We start from the raw sequence: 17,443 nt of genomic DNA on the forward strand, positions 1-17,443 counted from the left end.
CGTGGGGCCCCGCGTCCAGGCAAGCCAAATGATGATGAGGCAGGGGAAGGTATCCAGTATTTTGCTAATTGGAGAGTTAAAATTGCGCATATAGACACCCGATCCGACCTGAAAAAAACAAAAATTTTGCGCGCGTGAGCGTAGCGAGTGCGCGAGGGCCCCCCCTGACCATTTGGCACAGGGCCTCGCAAATCTCCCACGTGTTATACCACGTGTTGGACTCCGGTCGCTCAAGGGCCGTTGTCCTGTGAGTTTTAGACGTTTCCTGGCATCGACACACCTGATTCAAATTAACGGCCATTGAGGTCTGGACACACCGGCCCCTCGAGGACTCGAGTTTCACACCCAGTAAGTTGACTGGAAGGTTAGAAAAGTTGTTAATTTACGGTTGTTACTTTCTCATCAAACTGTTGTTTTTATGCACTTTCAGCCCGTTTCCTAAGTTATAATCAGCCAGATTGCTCTGTCACCTACGTGGAATTACATTTTTGAGTCTCGAGTCGCCAGACATCTATAATAGGTTACTTGCCTCGAATGCGAGCATTAAGTGCCATTTTTCTGCAAACCTAGGTTTCAATTCCGACTCGCTTCAATTGACTTCACTCCGGTCCATAATTAATGTGTACAATCATCTGATAAAAGCCCAGGGTTTTTCATATATGCCATGTTTTTTCTTTTTGTTAAGTGACAAAGCAGCTCCACATCACAGATTCACACGTAGAAATTATTCTTTTTTTTCGTTTGTTTTCCAAGGTTTTCTAAGATGTCAAACTGATGAGTGTCATCAACTGAAAACTGTTTCCCAAGGCCCAGTACTTTTTAACTTTAATTTATTTTCACAAATTCCTTTTGTATTCTCGGCTCTTCTAGTAAATTGAATCAGATTTACTGCCGATATTTAAGTGCATTCTGACAGCAGCCTTGATGTTTGATGATCAAAAAACTTTGAACAATGCACTTCTGACACACTCATCTTCTGTTGGGAAGCTTGTTTGCAAATAAATTAGTAAGTACATAGAATGACGTTAGGGGGAAATAAATCCTATTATTGTGTTACTCTATAGCTTTAAAATACGCATCAGGCAGGTTTTTAAATGAAGGGGTCATTGTGACACGTTTGACCACCTCTCAGGCCTCACGTCTTTGTCACAGTGAAGGTCCCGGTAGGATGTAGTAACCCGGCGATACGGGCTGTAAAAAAAAACGTCAAGGCGACCGAATGCCAACAAAATAATACATGAAGAAAAAAGCAAGGATCAAAGGGGGAATACAAAAGAGAAGGAAAAACAACCTTGAATGACGAAGTCAGCAGTGACGGAGGTGAGATGGTCGAGGTGGGTTTTTTGTTTGCCGTTTGCATGCGCTGCGACCAGTACTCGAGTTGTAAAGAAAAATCAGGGGGGAAGGTGGATTTTATCATATGGGGATAGATAATTTGTGCTGATTACTAATAATATAATATATTACAAATAATATCACTGACCAAAACACCTGCAGAAATACTGCAGGAATGACATAGCAGCAGTTAAATGCAGCCTTCTGTAAGCTTTAAATATCCACTGGGCTTACATCAAATACATCAAAACACAACAATAAAAAGAGTTTTCTGAACTTATCAATATGACTCTGTCCTTCACAGGATAAGTAAAATGGATCACTGCAAAAACTCAAAATCTTTCTCAAAAATATTTTTCTTATTTCTCATTTTAGTAAAAAAATCTCATTACACTTATAACAAGACTCATCACTGGAAAAAAACAACAATTTTCACCTGTTTCAAGTAGATTTTCACATGAAATAAGTAGAAAAATCTGCCAGTGGAACAAGATTTTTTTGCTTGTAATAAGAAGATAAATCTTGTCCCACTGGCAGATTTTTCTACTTATTTCAAGTGAAAATTTACTTGAAACAGGTGAAAATTGTCAAATAAGTTATTTTTCTGGCCTCTGGACTCTAAATGTTGAAATAGCAGTAAAACCACATTCATTGATGAAATGACATAAGGGATGGAAAGGGGGGATGGCAGTTTTACAGGGGGGATGATTTGGACCGTTTTTATTTCAGGGGGGATGCCATCCCCCTCATCCCCCCTCAACTCCAGTACTGGCTGTGACTCTGGCGATGGATGAGAAGATTTGCACTGGAAGACAACTTTGAGATGAACAATATCACCCACTACAAAGTACCTGGGCGGTACATAAACTCTTGCTGCAGGGGTGTGCCTTGCCCATTTACGTCTGACCTTCTTCCCGTGGTGCAGAGTGCTAAACCAAAACGCTAAACCCTGGGTGGGTCTAAGAACGGCTGCTTAAAACTACAGAACAGTAGTTTCCTCTGTATCGGTCGTTTTTTCTTAGTAGTCGGTTAAAGATTGATTCACTGTACTCCAAAGTTCCCTTACGACTTCTGGCGATGTTGGTCTGTTTTCGTCTGTGACGTTAAGCATCATGGCTACGTTGGAAAAGAGGGACGAAGAGGAGGATGAAAGGAATTCAGCTTTGGCCAGATTATGTTCCCGATCGAGGCCTGATGCCCTGTGATCCCCCAGGACTCCGCTGAAGCAAGGGCAATTATACGCTTGTTTATAGTTTCATGTGTGAACTGTACTACGACGGAGTATTAGGGCCAAACTAAGACAAAAGGACTTTATTTTCGTGACATGGAAATCACGAAAATAAAGTCGTAGAATTACCAGAATAAAGTCATAATGTTGTGAGAATAAAGTCGTAATATTACGAGAATAAAGTCGTAATATATAATATAATATATAAATATAACTTCACAAGATGCTCAATTTTCTCATAAATTACCACTTTATTCTGTAATATTAGGCCTTTATTCTCATAAATTACCACTTTATTCTTGTAATATTATGACTTTATTTTCGTAATGTTACGACTATATTCTCGTAATATTACGGCTTTATTCTATTACGACTTTATTCTCATAAATTACGACTTTATTCTCATAAATTACGACTTTATTCTCATAAATTACGACTTTATTGTTGTAATATTACAACTTTATTCTCGTAATATTACGACTTTATTCTCGTAATATTACGACTTTATTCTCGTAATGTTACAACTTCATTCTCATAATATTACGACTTCATTCTATTACGACTTTATTCTCGCAACATTATGACTTTATTCATGTAATTTTACGACTTTGATCTCATTATATTATCACTTTATTCTCGTAATTTCAAAACATTTTTTTGTCTTAGTTCGGCCCTAATACTCCGTCGTACTGTACAGAGATATGAAGCTGTGAAACTTCAGTGTTCAACATGGTACCACTTTGTTGGCCGCTTGGTTGTCAATTAATTTGATGTTTGACATAATTACTCAACTGGAAAACTGCAGAAAACAAGCTTTACTGTCCCGGAAGAGTCTGACATTTAATATAGATATAGACAGTTAATAAATTGATGACTCGTGACTCATGACCAGGCGGGATCTGGCTTAGGAAAAAAGAATGCGATGGGAAAAAAGAGACAAAAACTGCCATATTTGGGGGGGCAAATGCTCTAAAAGGGGGCTCAGAGATACAGATTTTGTTCCCTGACATCTAAAAAGCCACCAGAAAAGAAAAAAAAAAACATTCTGGATTTTAAAAATACAAAGAAAGAATTCTGTCACGGTGACTGTCGTGACACCACCTGTGGCTAAATGAGCACTTATTTAAAAAGGTAATTATCCCTTCACCCATGCTGCATTAACATCCCGATTCCCAGCAGAAAAGTGAGTCTGAATGTCTATTTTAAAGCAGTGACTATATTAAAAAAGAAAATAATCAACTTGATCACTTGGTGACAAAAGAACGGCTGATGATACTTTCAACGCCAACCTGCACTGCAAACACACCCCCGACAAAGGGGGTCGATTAATTTGTGTTAATCAGAAACCGCAGCCTCAAAGCACCACTGTTAATCAAGTGGACAAAGTACATTCTTATTAACGAACAATCAGTGCGTCTTGATTGCAAGTAATACTCTTAACAATCTTAACAGTTCAGAACTTGATACATCAATATAGTGAGGAAAAGATGAGTACATTTATATCTGCAGTGCTGAACAGACAAAGTTAATTGGTCTAAACTGCATTAAAGTTGCTCAGGCACTTCTTTTAAGTCTTGAACAGTAAGAATGAGATGGGTTCCCTTTGATTTGTTTTTAAAAGGACAGGGGTCCGTGTATTTCGCGGCCATCCGTTTTTTGTTTTGAAATGACAAGATAAAAATAGAGAACTAAACCAAAATAATCCGTTCCCCATCTTTTGTTTTGATAATAAAAAACGGAAAACGGATCGTTATCCATTTTCCGTTATCTGTTATCCGATGTCATTGATGTGTTTGAAAATCAAAATTGGGAATTAGAACAGCGAGTGGAAAACTCTTTTCTCTATTTCCTATTCCTTTCCAAGGATACTGAAAACAAGGATTGGACAAATGGGGGGATTGCACATGCGCAGTAATAAATGAAGAAAGTTGTTTCTGGTTCTTTTGTTGATCAGAACAGTTTTAGATTTTTTAATGTTGAAACAGAAAATAAATCAAATATGAAACATGGGAGTGAAACATGAGTTTAATCTGTAATCTGTCTTCACTCCGTCATGAAACTGCAGTGATGTTGTGACAGTCCGTTCAGCTGCAGCGTCCAATAAATAACATGTACTGAACTCTAACATACCCCCCCCCCCCCGCCCCCGTTGGAAAAAATAGGAAATAGAGAAAAGAGTTTTCCACTCGCTGATTTAATTCCCAATTTCGATTTTCAAACACATCAATGAAATCGGATAACGGATAATGGATAACGATCCGTTTTCCGTTTTTTATTATCAAAACAAAAGATGGGAAACTGATTATTTTGGATTATATCTCTATTTTTATTTTGTCATTTCAAAACAAAAAACGGATGGCCGCGAAGTCCACGGACCGGACAGGCCACATCGTTTCATATTTCTCTCAAGCCCTTCATGGGCTCCATCCCTCAAATGTATTGTGCAAACCAATCCGGTCACTTCATTAAGAAAAAGGCGTATCCGTCTGCTCGGAGCGCTATTGCTTTGATCTAAGATAGTGGAAGTCCTTTGCTCTCCGTTCGGATAAAAAGGCGTTGTGTGCATCAGAAGCTGGACTCTGGGACCGTCCTCTTTCGGCCCAGTGAGGTTGTGCTGTACCGATTTCTCTGCAGGGTGCCGTAAGACGGTTTGTCCGCGGCCAGGCTCCGCGACGGAGCCGCAGACGTCCCGTTACGATGTAAGGACGCAGTCCTGCGCATGTTCTGCTCCGCTTTGGTGGGTATGTTGGACGAGCTCTGGGAGCGTTTGATGTCTCCCGCGGCGCGTCCCGGCTTCCCGTTCACCAGCCCGTCGGCCTGACGGCCTGAGCTTTTGGACTTTCCCTCGTCCGCTGCGGTCCTGCCTCCCGCGGCTCCGTTGGACAACGAGGCCTTTGACAAGGTCCTTCTGCCTCCTTCATCGTCCGTCCCTCTCCCTGATTCGGCCTCTTTGGACTTCCTCGGGTCTTTGTCCTTCTTCAAGAAGTTACCTTTGAGGAAAGAGAACAGACCGTCGTGGCTCTTCTGCACGTCTTCTTTCCTGGGGTTTTCATCAGTTGCACCATGTTGATCCTTATTAGCCCCTTTTGGTCTCCGCAGAGTCCCACCCTGAATGCTGGGCGCGCTGAAGCTGGGATGGATTGCAGTTCCCGAGCTCGGTTTGGTTTCTGTTTCTTGCGAAGACTTCGAGGAGATCTGCTTCCTGGCATCCTTCCTCCTGGTGAGGGTGTTGCTGCTGAAGCTGGTGCTGATATTCGCCGCGCTCTCCTCCTTCGATTGACTTCCCTTGTTGCGTTTCAGGCTGGCCGTCTTCTCCGAGGGCCGTCTCTGGCCCTCCGGGACCTGCGGATACGGCGGCTCCTCCGCCGACTTCCCCACGCAGCTCAGACTCCCGGCGCTGGAGGACCGACCTGTAGCGGCGGCGGCTGCACGGCCCCCGCCGGCTTCCTTTTTGCCGCGCGATTCACTCATCAGCGCCGCTATCGGTTCCTTTGTGCACCCCAGCTCCACGGGGGCAGGATCCTGGGCCGGCGGAGGCACTTGATCAGGTTTTCGTCTGTCCTTGGAACCGAAGGACCAACGCAGAGGAAGCACTTTGCTTAGGCTGTCCCTGGCCTTGCTGGGGGCCCTCATGCTCTTGCTCCGCCCCTTAACGCCTCTGACGAATGGTCTGCTCTCAAAGCCCCCTGACAATTACGTACAGAGGAAGAGACTTTAGTTTTTACACACACACACACACTAGGAATGGGCGATATTTTACCGTTCACGATATACCGTCAAAAAAATTCCCCAGGGTAAGAATTTAAATCCATGCAGAAGAATGGAAGGAAATGAGCCAGAAAGACAGAAAGAAAGAAAGAAATGAGCCAGAAAGAAATAAAGAAAGAAACAAAATAAAGAAAGAAAGAAATGAGCCAGAAAGAAAGAAAGAAATGAGCCAGAAAGAAAGAAAGAAAGAAAGAAAGAAATGAGCCTGAAAGAAAGAAAGAAAGAAATTAGCCAGAAAGACAGAAAGAAAGAAATGAGCAAGGAAGGAAGGAAAGAAAGAAAGAAAGAAAGAAAGAAAGAAAGAAAGAAAGAAAGAAAGGAAAGAAATGAGCCAGAAAGAAAGAAAGAAAGAAATGAGCCAAAAAGAAATGAGCCAGAAAGAAAGAAAAAGAAAGAAAGAAAAAGAAAGAAGGAAAGAAAGAAAGAAAGGAAGGAAGGAAGGAAGGAAGGAAGGAAGGAAGGAAGGAAGGAAGGAAGGAAGGAAAGAAAGAAATGAGCCAGAAAGAAAGAAAGAAAGAAATGAGCCTGAAAGAAAGAAAGAAATGAGCCAAAAAGAAAGAAAAAGAAGGAAGATTTATAGTTAAAAAGGTGGAGTTGAATTGGTATTTTTTTATCGTCATTTTTATCGTTATCGGGATAAATGCCAGAAATTATTGTGATACATTTTTTAGTCCATACCGCCCATCCCTAGCACACACACAACATTTTGAGATGAACTGTTACGGCGGTTCTTTACCTCGCCCCTCTTTGACGGGTTCATCCTGGAAGACGGGGGAGTCTGGGGGGTCGGCTACGGAGGTGAAGGCGCTGGAGGAGCGAGACACCAGGCTGCCTCTCTTGCTGTCCCCCGTCAGCCTGGTGAGCCAGTGGTCCGACATGGAGGAACTTGTGGAGCCTGCGAGACAGAGACGGAGTATAAACCACCGATTGTCCATGGACCCTGTATCATTCTCAACGGAGAACTAACCCAAACCTGAACTCAATTTTGGAATGGGTAACCAAAAACAAATTGATTCTAAATGTAGTAAAGACTAAATGCATTGTTTTTGGCTCAAACCATGCGTTAAAAAGTCAGATCCAATTAAAATTAAAGCTGCAAGCAGCGATGAACGGGCCCTCACGCGTGCAATTTGCACCAATTAAGGTCAAGGACTCAAAACTAAATCCGATGACACCACCCACGACTCTTTATGTCAAACCATTCAAAAGTTATGGCAGAAAATAGGATCTTTCAAATATCGACCTCAACGAAATTTCGATCAGAAGAGGGGGCGGGGCTAATTCACACCAATTATGGTCAAGGGATTCAAAACCATGTCCGATGACACCACCCACGAGTCTTTATGTCAAACCATTCAAAGGTTATAGCAGAAAATAGGGACAACAATCAGAAGAAGGGGCGTGGCTAATTCAGGCCAATGAAGGTCAAGGACTCAATACTGAGTCCGATGACACCACCCACTTACAGTCCGACAGGTTATTCAAACCTTGGTATTATCACACCTTGACTACTGCTCAGCTATCTGGTCAAGTGCAGTGAAAAAAGATGTAAAGAAATTTCAGATAGTGCAGAATAGAGCAGCTCCTTGCACTCGGGTGTTCTATGAGAAAGGGTGTTGACCAAATGCATTGTGATCTTGCCTGGATGAAAGTAGAGGACAGATTAACACGTAACTTACTAACATTATTCAGGAATATAACTGTGTCTAAACAACAAAACTGCCTGTACTCATAACCTTTTCCCAAGACAGACATGAGAACAGCACAAGACAAGTTAGCAGGGGTCATGTTTCCATTCCTTTACTAAATGCAATGAAAAGAACCCCCCCCCCAACCACCTCAGTGTCTACTGTCTACATCTGTTTATATAGTCATCCCTGTTGTGCACCAGTTAATTATTTCAACTGTACGTCTTGCGTTTTACAAGAAAAACACACATTAATGACTTGTAAAATTCCGGAGCAGTGGGATGGATATGTTTCTGAAAGGATTTTTTCACTGGCCACAGGAAATCTTTCAGCTCAATATCTGATCATGTGTTTGTGGAGTCGGCTCTTCATGTAACCCGCACAGACGTCCTTTTCATTCATTATTAATCTGCGTATCACCCTGTATGATGGGGTTGTAGCGCAGGCCCAAGGCTATCTGGGCTTTGCTAGTCTGCATGCAGGGAGGAGCACCAGGAAAATAACCACAGGACTTGGACTTGAGATCCAAGGCACCCAGCAAGTGTTTGAAATATTTATTTCCCTAACGGTCTTAATGATTAAAGACCACTTTCCTTACACTTTCATTTAAAGGTCTGGTCGCATGCGTTCATTTGCCATTTTTCATCCTCTTTCATGATTGAAGGTGATTCATCAAAGCCAATGACAGGATTTACATAAAAATACATACATATACAATACAAAAAAGTCCAGTGCAGTAGCAAGGATTACACTTCCTGAGGGAACTGTATCACAGTACGGTGCGGTAGCTGGTGATCAAGACGGCACAGACGATCACCGGCTTTGAACTGTTTGACCTGTTGCCCTCAGGGAGGCGCTACAGCAGGGGTGGCCAACCAGTCGGAGACTAAGAGCCACAATTGGTTACTGTGTTATTGCAAAGAGCCACATCATACACATGACCACATCAACTGCCCCATCCCTCACTCCATGCTCTCTCTGAGACATAAATACCGTTATAAAATGGAAAGGTGAAATCCTGCAATCTGATTGGTTGTTAACTGTGGTATAATGAGCATATTCCACGGCTTCTACTCTAAAGCCTTATCACAGCATATCTTTCCGTGTCAGGGAAGTAGGGATGGGCGGTATGGACAAAAAAATGTATCACGATAATTTCTGGCATTTATCCCGATAACGATAAAAAAAATACCAATACAAAAAGTGTCATCAACGGGAATATTTCTTTCTTTCTTTCTTTCTTTCTTTCTTTCTTTCTTTCTTTCTTTCTTTCTTTCTTTCTTTCTCTTCTTTCTTTCTTTCTTTCTTTCTTTCTTTCTTTCTTTCTTTCTGGCTCATTTCTTCTTTCTTTCTTTCTTTCTTTCTTTCTTTCTTTTCTTTCTTTCTTTCTTTCTTTCAGGCTCATTTCTTTCTTATTTCTTTCTTTCTTTCTTTCTTTCTTTCTTTCTTTCTTTCTTTCTTTCTTTCTTTCTTTCTTTCTTTCTTTCTTTCTTTCTTTCTTTCTTTCTTTCTTTCTTTCTTTCAGGCTCATTTCTTTCTTTCTTCTTTCTTTCTTTCTTCTTCAGGCTCATTTCTTTCTTCTTTCTTTCTTTCTTTCTTCTTTCTTTCTTTCATTCTTTCTTTCTTTCTTTCTTTCTTTCTTTCTTTCTTTCTTTCTTTCAGGCTCATTTCTTTCTTTCTTTCTTTCTTTCTGTTCTTTCTTTCTTTCTTTCTTTCTTTCTTTCAGGCTAATTTCTTTCTTTCTTTCTTTCTGGCTCATTTCTTTCTTTCTTTCTTTCTTTCTTTCTTTCTTTCTTTCAGGCTCATTTCTTTCTTTCTTTCTTTCTTTCTTTCTTCTTTCTGGCTCATTCTTCTTTCTTTCTTTCTTTCTTTCTTCTTTCTTTCTTTCTTTCTTTCTTTCTTTCTTTCTTTCTTTCTTTCTTTCTTTCTTTCTTTCTTTCTTTCTTTCTTTCTTTCAGCCTCATTTCTTTCTTTCTTTCTTTCAGGCTCCCTCATTTCTTTCTTTCTTTCTTTCAGGCTCATTTGCTTTCTTTCTTTCTTTCTTTCTTTCTTTCTTTCTTTCTTTCTTTCTTTCTTTCTTTCTTTCTCTTCTTTCTTTCTTTCTTTCAGGCTCATTTCTTTCTTTCTTTCTTTCTTTCTTTCTTTCTTTCTTTCTTTCAGGCTCATTTCTTTCTTTCTTTCTTTCAGGCTCATTTCTTTCTTTCTTTCAGGCTCATTTCTTTCTTTCTTTCTTTCTTTCAGGCTCATTTCTTTCTTTCTTTCTTTCTTTCTTTCTTTCTTTCTTTCTTTCTTTCTTTCTTTCTTTCTTTCTTTCTTTATTTCTTTCAGGCTCATTTCTTTCTTTCTTTCTTTCTTTCTTTCTTTCTTTCTTTCTTTCAGGCTCATTTCTTTCTTGTCTTCTTTCTTTCTTTCTTTCTTTCTTTCTTTCTTTCAGGCTCATTTCTTTCTTTCTTTCTTTCTATCTTTCTTTCTTCTTCAGGCTCATTTCTTTCTTTCTTTCTTTCTTTCTTTCTTTCTTTCTTTCTTTCTTTCTTTCTTTCTTTCTTTCTTTCTTTCTTTCTTTCAGGCTCATTTCTTTCTTTCTTTCTTTCTTTCTTTCTTTCTTTCTTTCTTTCTTTCTTTCTTTCTTTCTTTCTTTCAGGCTAATTTCTTTCTTTCTTTCAGGCTCATTTCTTTCTTCTTCTTTCTTTCTTCTTTCTTTCTTTCTTTCTTTCTTTCTTTCTTTCTTTCTTTCTTTCAGCCTCATTTCTTTCTTTCTTTCTTTCTTTCTTTCTTTCTTTCTTTCTTTCTTTCTTTCTTTCTTTCTTTCTTTCTTTCTTTCTTTCTTTCAGGCTCATTTCTTTCTTTCTTTCTTTCTTTCTTTCTTTCAGGCTCATTTCTTTCTTTCTTTCTTTCTTTCTTTCAGGCTCATTTCTTTCTTTCTTTCTTTCAGGCTCATTTCTTTCTTTCTTTCTTTCTTTCTTTCTTTCTTTCTTTCTTTCTTCTTTCTTTCTTTCTTTCTTTCTTTCAGGCTCATTTCCTCAATTTATCGTTTTTTACCGTGAGATGACAAATTGTTGTTTTTGACGATTTATCGTGAACGGTAAAATATCGCCCATTTCTACAGGGAAGCAACAATGTATCCATGACAACTTTTGCATTTTTTGACAGTTACAGCAGGTAGCAAAAAGTAGCTGGTGTTAAAGTTTATTTTTTTATTTTCGTTAACAATTAATTAGGCATGTTCACGGTTAACTTTGACCTCTGGGGAGGGCTAACGATGGATGAATGGATTGCCTGTCTCGGAAAAAAAAGATGAGCAAAAGACGTCATGCGGAGCTACATCTGGAGAGGTTTGACCAACCCGAGAAGGAGAGAAGTGACTAATGCAGTTACAGACCAGGTGGGCAGTGAGGGGCTTTGAAGACTGGTGCAAAGATAAAGGTGCGGTAGTGTCTAAAAAACAATTCAATTTTATTTTGAGAGGGTTTATTGCACTGTCAGAAACTTCAAAGGTGAACTCTATGGACTGAGCAGCTACATCGGTCTCTGCCAGATATGGTAGAGTAGAGTGCATTTAACAGTGACTTTCTCCTAAAAAAAAGCAGAGGAAAAGACGACATGCAGAACTAACGTCAGGAGAGATGGGACTATTTTCCACAGTGGGGCTATTTTTACTGGATAATATGTATTTCTGATTAATTAAAAACTACATAAAATAGATTGTGTATTCCTCTTTCATATTTACATTTTTGGTAACCGTTTTATAAAAGCAATACATCACTTTGCGTCGGGCCGGAGACCGCGTTTCGTTTGGCCGTGCACTCTTTCCCTGCCATTTTGAGAGTGGATTTTTTTTTCCCTTGAAGTTATTTGCGTCACAAATGCAAAATTCAACACAAGCGTGCGCCCGTATAGTTCAACGGGTTGAGCAGACGACTTATGTACACCTTCCCCTGTACAGCGACACGGGTTCGATTCCAGTCGCTGCATATTTTGCCCCCACTTCCTACGCGTCTGTCTTTCACTGCACCTATCAAATAAAGTTGCAAGAGCCGCATGACACCAGGACCAGGACAAATATGGCGCTTTTCCACTAGTACCTACTCGGCTCGACTCAACTAGTTGCTTTTCTACTACAATCCAGGACCCGGAGCAGAAGTAGGCGGCGTTGGAGCGAAGCTGCTGTGACGTACTTGAGTTTGTGACACAAACGAAGAAGGACGGAGATGGTTTATGTGCTGCTGGGTCTGTGGCTTGGGTTCAATATCAAGTTAAAAAATGACAGTGAGAGAACCTTCAAGCGGGGAGGCCTTTTTATTTTTTTTTAGCTCGTCTCGGTGCTGCTGAAAGGTCAGTTAGTAGCTGTGAGCAGCTATGGACTGAGAAAACTTCTGGTACATCTTCTCCTTCCTTACTGCTCCGTCTAAATCCCTTTGAATTCTCTCCTCAGCCACCAGGTTTATGAACCTCAGAGTTGGACCACGAGCAGACTTCTGTGCTGCCATTGCTGGTCAGAATCGCTCTTCAACTGATGTCCACATCCTGACTCAGACGTCTGACTCCAACCCCCCGACCAATCGGTGGCCTGTAGTGTGAAGATGTCAGATACAGCTGACTCAGCGACTTTGCGTTTTTCCACTAGGGGTCGAGGCGGGCCGAGTAGATACATTTTCAGCGAAAGAGCGACTCTGACGTCGGCTATGTATATGGATATATTGAGTAGTATTATACGTACAGGATTTGTGTATCTATACCTCTATTAATATATATTGATTTATAGTTATATGTAGATATGTCGATATATAGATTTATAGTCATTTTTATGTACCGTAGATGACCATTTAGTAGCCCGGGCGTTCAATATGCTAAATCCACTTGGACCCCAGGCGTTTATAAGAACCAGGCGGGTATTTGCACCAGGCTACAATTTATTTTTGCAATGAGCAGCACCAGACCATTATTTACAAAGAACATATGAGATCACCATAGTACCACTGGAACTAAAATTGTACACACTGTACACAACACAACACCTCACGAAGAGCTCCCGATCACGAATCGTGAGGTCGCAAGAAAATCAAGCGTGTTTGAAATCCTGGTCGCTCCTCGTGAAGGAATCACAGTTGGAGCAGCTGCGACCCGATTGGACTCATCCTTTCACAGAGAGCATGCACAATCTCTGATGTTACGTCAAAAACTATTATTTGTAGTTTAAGTTTTGCAAATTCACATTACAAATCATGTTTTAATAGCAAAAAAAAAGAGCGCATTTCCACGTACGGTGCGGGTCACCGCGTACCCTACGCCGTAGGCTCTGCGTTGGTGTAACGCGGAACCATAAATCAACCTTACGGCGTAACCTGCACCGTAGGCTCTGCGTTGGTGTAACGCGGAACCATAAATCAGCCTTTAGTGTGTGCGCTGTCTGCTGAACTCTTTTTTCTCTTCTCATTTTGCTGGGACGTCGGGTTCCTCCGCCGAGACACAACTTGAAATGATTCGCAGTGCACACACCCAATCAGAAACGGTACAGATATTTTGGGATTTTAATATATAAAAATTTTAATTATAAATAATAAAGAAGGCGGAGCAGAGCGGTGACAACCTTTGTGAGCGAGGAGCGGAAATTCTCGCCGCTCAACTCCGCTCACATGCTCTGATAGGCTATACAAAGACAGTTTGTCTGTGTAACGGCGACACACGGAGCTGATCAGAGCAGTATGAACGATACTGTACACAATACAATGCAAATACAGTGTTATTACCAGGTTATTACCGGTAGTCGCCCGGGCGTTTAATTGAACCGGCGTTTATTAGGCCAAATGGGCTCGGACCCCCGGCGGCTATTAGAGCACAGGCGCGTATTTGCGCGCGGGCGACTATTTGGTCATCTACGGTATATAATTGGAGGTAAATATATGAACCAGTATATATAGCATATCTACTCTTATATAGTTATTCAATTTTTTTTTATACCATTGCTGTCCATTTTTCTCTATTATATTGTAGTATTATAGTAAAGTAATGATAATGTAATACTATGCATTATAATTACTTCTATTATTACATACATACATAGTAGCACAACTAAATGCTGGGGGTTGGTTTGGTTTTCTTTTGTTTGCTTTGATTTGTTTTGATTTTGACTATATTTATATATTCATATAATTGAGAATTATATCACTGTATAGAACAGTTATTAAAGTAGGTATGCATGTTTTATAAGTAAGCTTATTGAAATTCGTCTTATTATATGTAAGAATGTATGTAAGATTCAGGGGTAGGACTCGATAAGTGTTTACTTCAATCCTACTCCGTTTCGAGCATGTTGGTGGATCTGTGAGGTCTGCCCAAGTGCTGTACATACATACACATATATATATATATATATATATATATATATATATATATATATATATATAGAGAGAGAGGTCATAGAGGTCAAGGAACATTTCAGAGATGGTGAAACAGCAGAAGTGTTCTCTCATCAAAACTTCTAAAAGGTGAATAAAACTTATCTTTTGCCTCACAAAATGCATCAATTTTCTCCAGTTTTCTGTCTCCCAGCTGTTCACATGTCTTTGAGAGGCTGTGTCCTGTTTTTTTCTCTCTTTTTGACTGTTGAATGAGTCACTTTTGAATGGATTCGCATTCCTTCTTCCTTTTATTTGATGAAATAACTCATTGTGGCTTTCAGCCTCAATGAAGACGCATCCTGCATCTCCGCTTCGCGTTTGTTTGTTGACAAAAGCAAGTCTACACATTTGAAATAATGGGCATGAAGACCAGAGCCTGTAGAAAATAGCAAGCTGCTACAACCTGGCACAATGCATATTCTCTTGTGAAAGATTAAAGTCTTATTGTGCGCTGTCCCTGTTTTGAAATAAATAAATAAATTACAAATTACATTGAGAGGAGACCAAAACAATAATCAATCATTGATACATAAATATCTTAGTATCTTGCTTTTCTTCTTTTTTTTTTTTTTATTTTTTTTTATACCTTGTCTGCACACATATTAATGATTGATACCATGTAGGTAAAAACCAAAGGCATATATATGTGCATTATTGCTATATTTAATATATATACATATATACGCCTACATACGCATACACATACATACATAAATATATACATACAAACCCAGTGAGTTTTTTTTTGTTTTTTTTGTGGGGGGGTTTGGGGTGGGGTGGTTGGTGGGGGGTGGGGGGGTGACATCCACCATAGACATATATACGTAGACGCCTCATCGAGTGGGCTTGCGATACGTCAACGTCGCCGCCATATTGGATGTTCAAGACTGCGCTGTAAACTAATACAAGTAAATGGATTATTTTCATAAAGCGTCTTTCTACAAAGAAATTTACGTTTTACGTCTCATTTATTCATTCACACACGCACTAATATACTTGGGAAACAGTTAGGCACTAAATATAATATATTTAATTTTCTCAGATGGCAAAAATAGGAACTTTATTGATCCCACATAGGAGTAATTCATGTTATATCAGCTATAGAGAACAAGGTAGTGCAGAAAAACAATATATATCACAAAAATAAAAAAAATAGAGAAACATATTTTCTCATCAACAAAACATATTTTAAATTTTTCAAGTAACAAAATAACATATTTGAACCATTTTTCAGACAATAAAATAACATTTGAACCATTTTTCAGACAAAATAACAATTGAACCATTTTTCAGACAACAAAATAACATTTGAACCATTTTTCAGACAATAAAAGAACTGGAATACTGAAAATATGGTTTAGCGGGTTTTTGGGGGCCTTCAGATAACACTATTGAGTTAAATGGGTAGATTTGTGTATATTAATGTAAAGAAATGGGCCGCAAATTATATATGTATGTATGCATGTGTATTGATAGGTATATATATATAGCCTATAAATATATATATATATATATATATATATATATATATATATATATATATATATATATATATATATATATATATATATATTTATATGTATGTATGTATATATATATATGTGTGTGTGTGTGTGTGTGTGTGGTTATGTGTGTAAGTAGATATATACATAGATATAGAGCAGATACAGTATAGTGTAAATAAGTATTTATATAAATATTTATATGGGCATGTGTGTACAAATATATAGAAATATTCAACTGTGTGTATGTATGTATAATAATAATAATAATAATAATAATAATAATAATAATAATAATAATAATAATAATAATAATAATAATAATAATAATAATACTGTTATTTAGCAGTGTGAGTACAGTGTGTGAGTATTTATAAATACAGGTTAAATGATCAGTGAATGGGGGTAGGATTAAATAAGTTTAAACTTCTTCCTACTCCTTTTTTGGCACATGTAATTTAAGATAGCAAGTGATGAAATTCTTTGTTTTGTTGTTTTGTGTTCTTAAACTTCTCATGAAGTGTTTTTTTTTTTTACATGTACAAAAATAAAATAAATCAAATCAAATATGTCTCTATATTTTTCTTATTTTTGTGATGGGGGATATATATTGTTTTTCGGCACTACCTTGTTCTCTATAGCTGATATAACATGAATTACTCCTATGTGGGATCAATAAAGTCCTTATTTTTGCCATCTGAGAAAATTAAATATATTATATTTGGTGCCTAACCGTTTCCCAAGTATATTAGTGCGTGTGTGAATGAATAAATGAAACGTAAAACGTAAATCTCTTTGTAGAAAGGCGCTTTATGAAAATAAGTCAATTCACTTGTATTAGTTTACAGCGCGGTCTTGCCACATCCAATATGGCGGCGACGTTGACGTACGGCTCAGTGCCCGATGCGGCGTCTACGTATATATGTCTATGACATCCACTGCCAATCCAGGAAGCAGGAACACACGGAGGCACACGTCAAGCACTGAAAATCTGCAACAAAAACCACAAACAAAACACAAAACCAACACGTAGCCAAAACACAAGCAGCAATCAACCCAAATCACAGTCTGAGCTAAGCTACCGCTAACTAACCCCAAAAACTACAGAGCGAGCATGCAGGTGAACAAGCCAGTATATATGTCTATGTGTGTGTGTGTGCATGTATGTATATGAGTATGTGTGCGTGTGTGTGTGTACATGTCTTTGTGCCTATGTGTGTGTGTGTGTATGTATATGTTTGGGTGGCTGTGTATGTGTGTGTATGTGTATGTATATGTGTGTGACTGAGTGGCTATATATGTATGAATGTGTGTGTGTGTATGAGTGTGTATATGTATGTGTGGCTAAATGTAACTGTGTGTATGCATATGTGTAGCTGTGTGTGTGTGTGTGTGTGTGTGTGTGTGTGTGTATGTATGTGTGCATGCATGAATGTATGAATATGTATACGTGTACGTGAGTGTGTATATGTCTATGTGGCTATGTGTATGTGTGTGTGTATGTGTGTGTGTGTGTGTGTATGT

At 39.0% G+C, this 17,443-nt stretch overlaps 1 protein-coding gene across 1 annotated transcript in view; it reads right to left on the reverse strand.

The window, feature by feature from the left end:
* Window positions 1-4,750: 4,750 nt before the first annotated feature.
* Window positions 4,751-17,443, reverse strand: part of usp43a (ubiquitin specific peptidase 43a) — a 305,451-nt gene continuing 292,758 nt past the window's right edge. The window contains exons 16-17 of the mRNA XM_061733346.1: window positions 7,068-7,226; window positions 4,751-6,249 (exon numbers count right to left, since the gene is read on the reverse strand). Coding sequence (XP_061589330.1) covers window positions 5,129-6,249; window positions 7,068-7,226 — 1,280 coding nt within the window. The 3' untranslated portion in view covers window positions 4,751-5,128. The remainder of the gene's footprint in view (window positions 6,250-7,067; window positions 7,227-17,443) is intronic.

This window comes from Cololabis saira, chromosome 1, assembly GCF_033807715.1.
Source record: "Cololabis saira isolate AMF1-May2022 chromosome 1, fColSai1.1, whole genome shotgun sequence".
Lineage (NCBI taxonomy): Eukaryota > Metazoa > Chordata > Actinopteri > Beloniformes > Belonidae > Cololabis > Cololabis saira.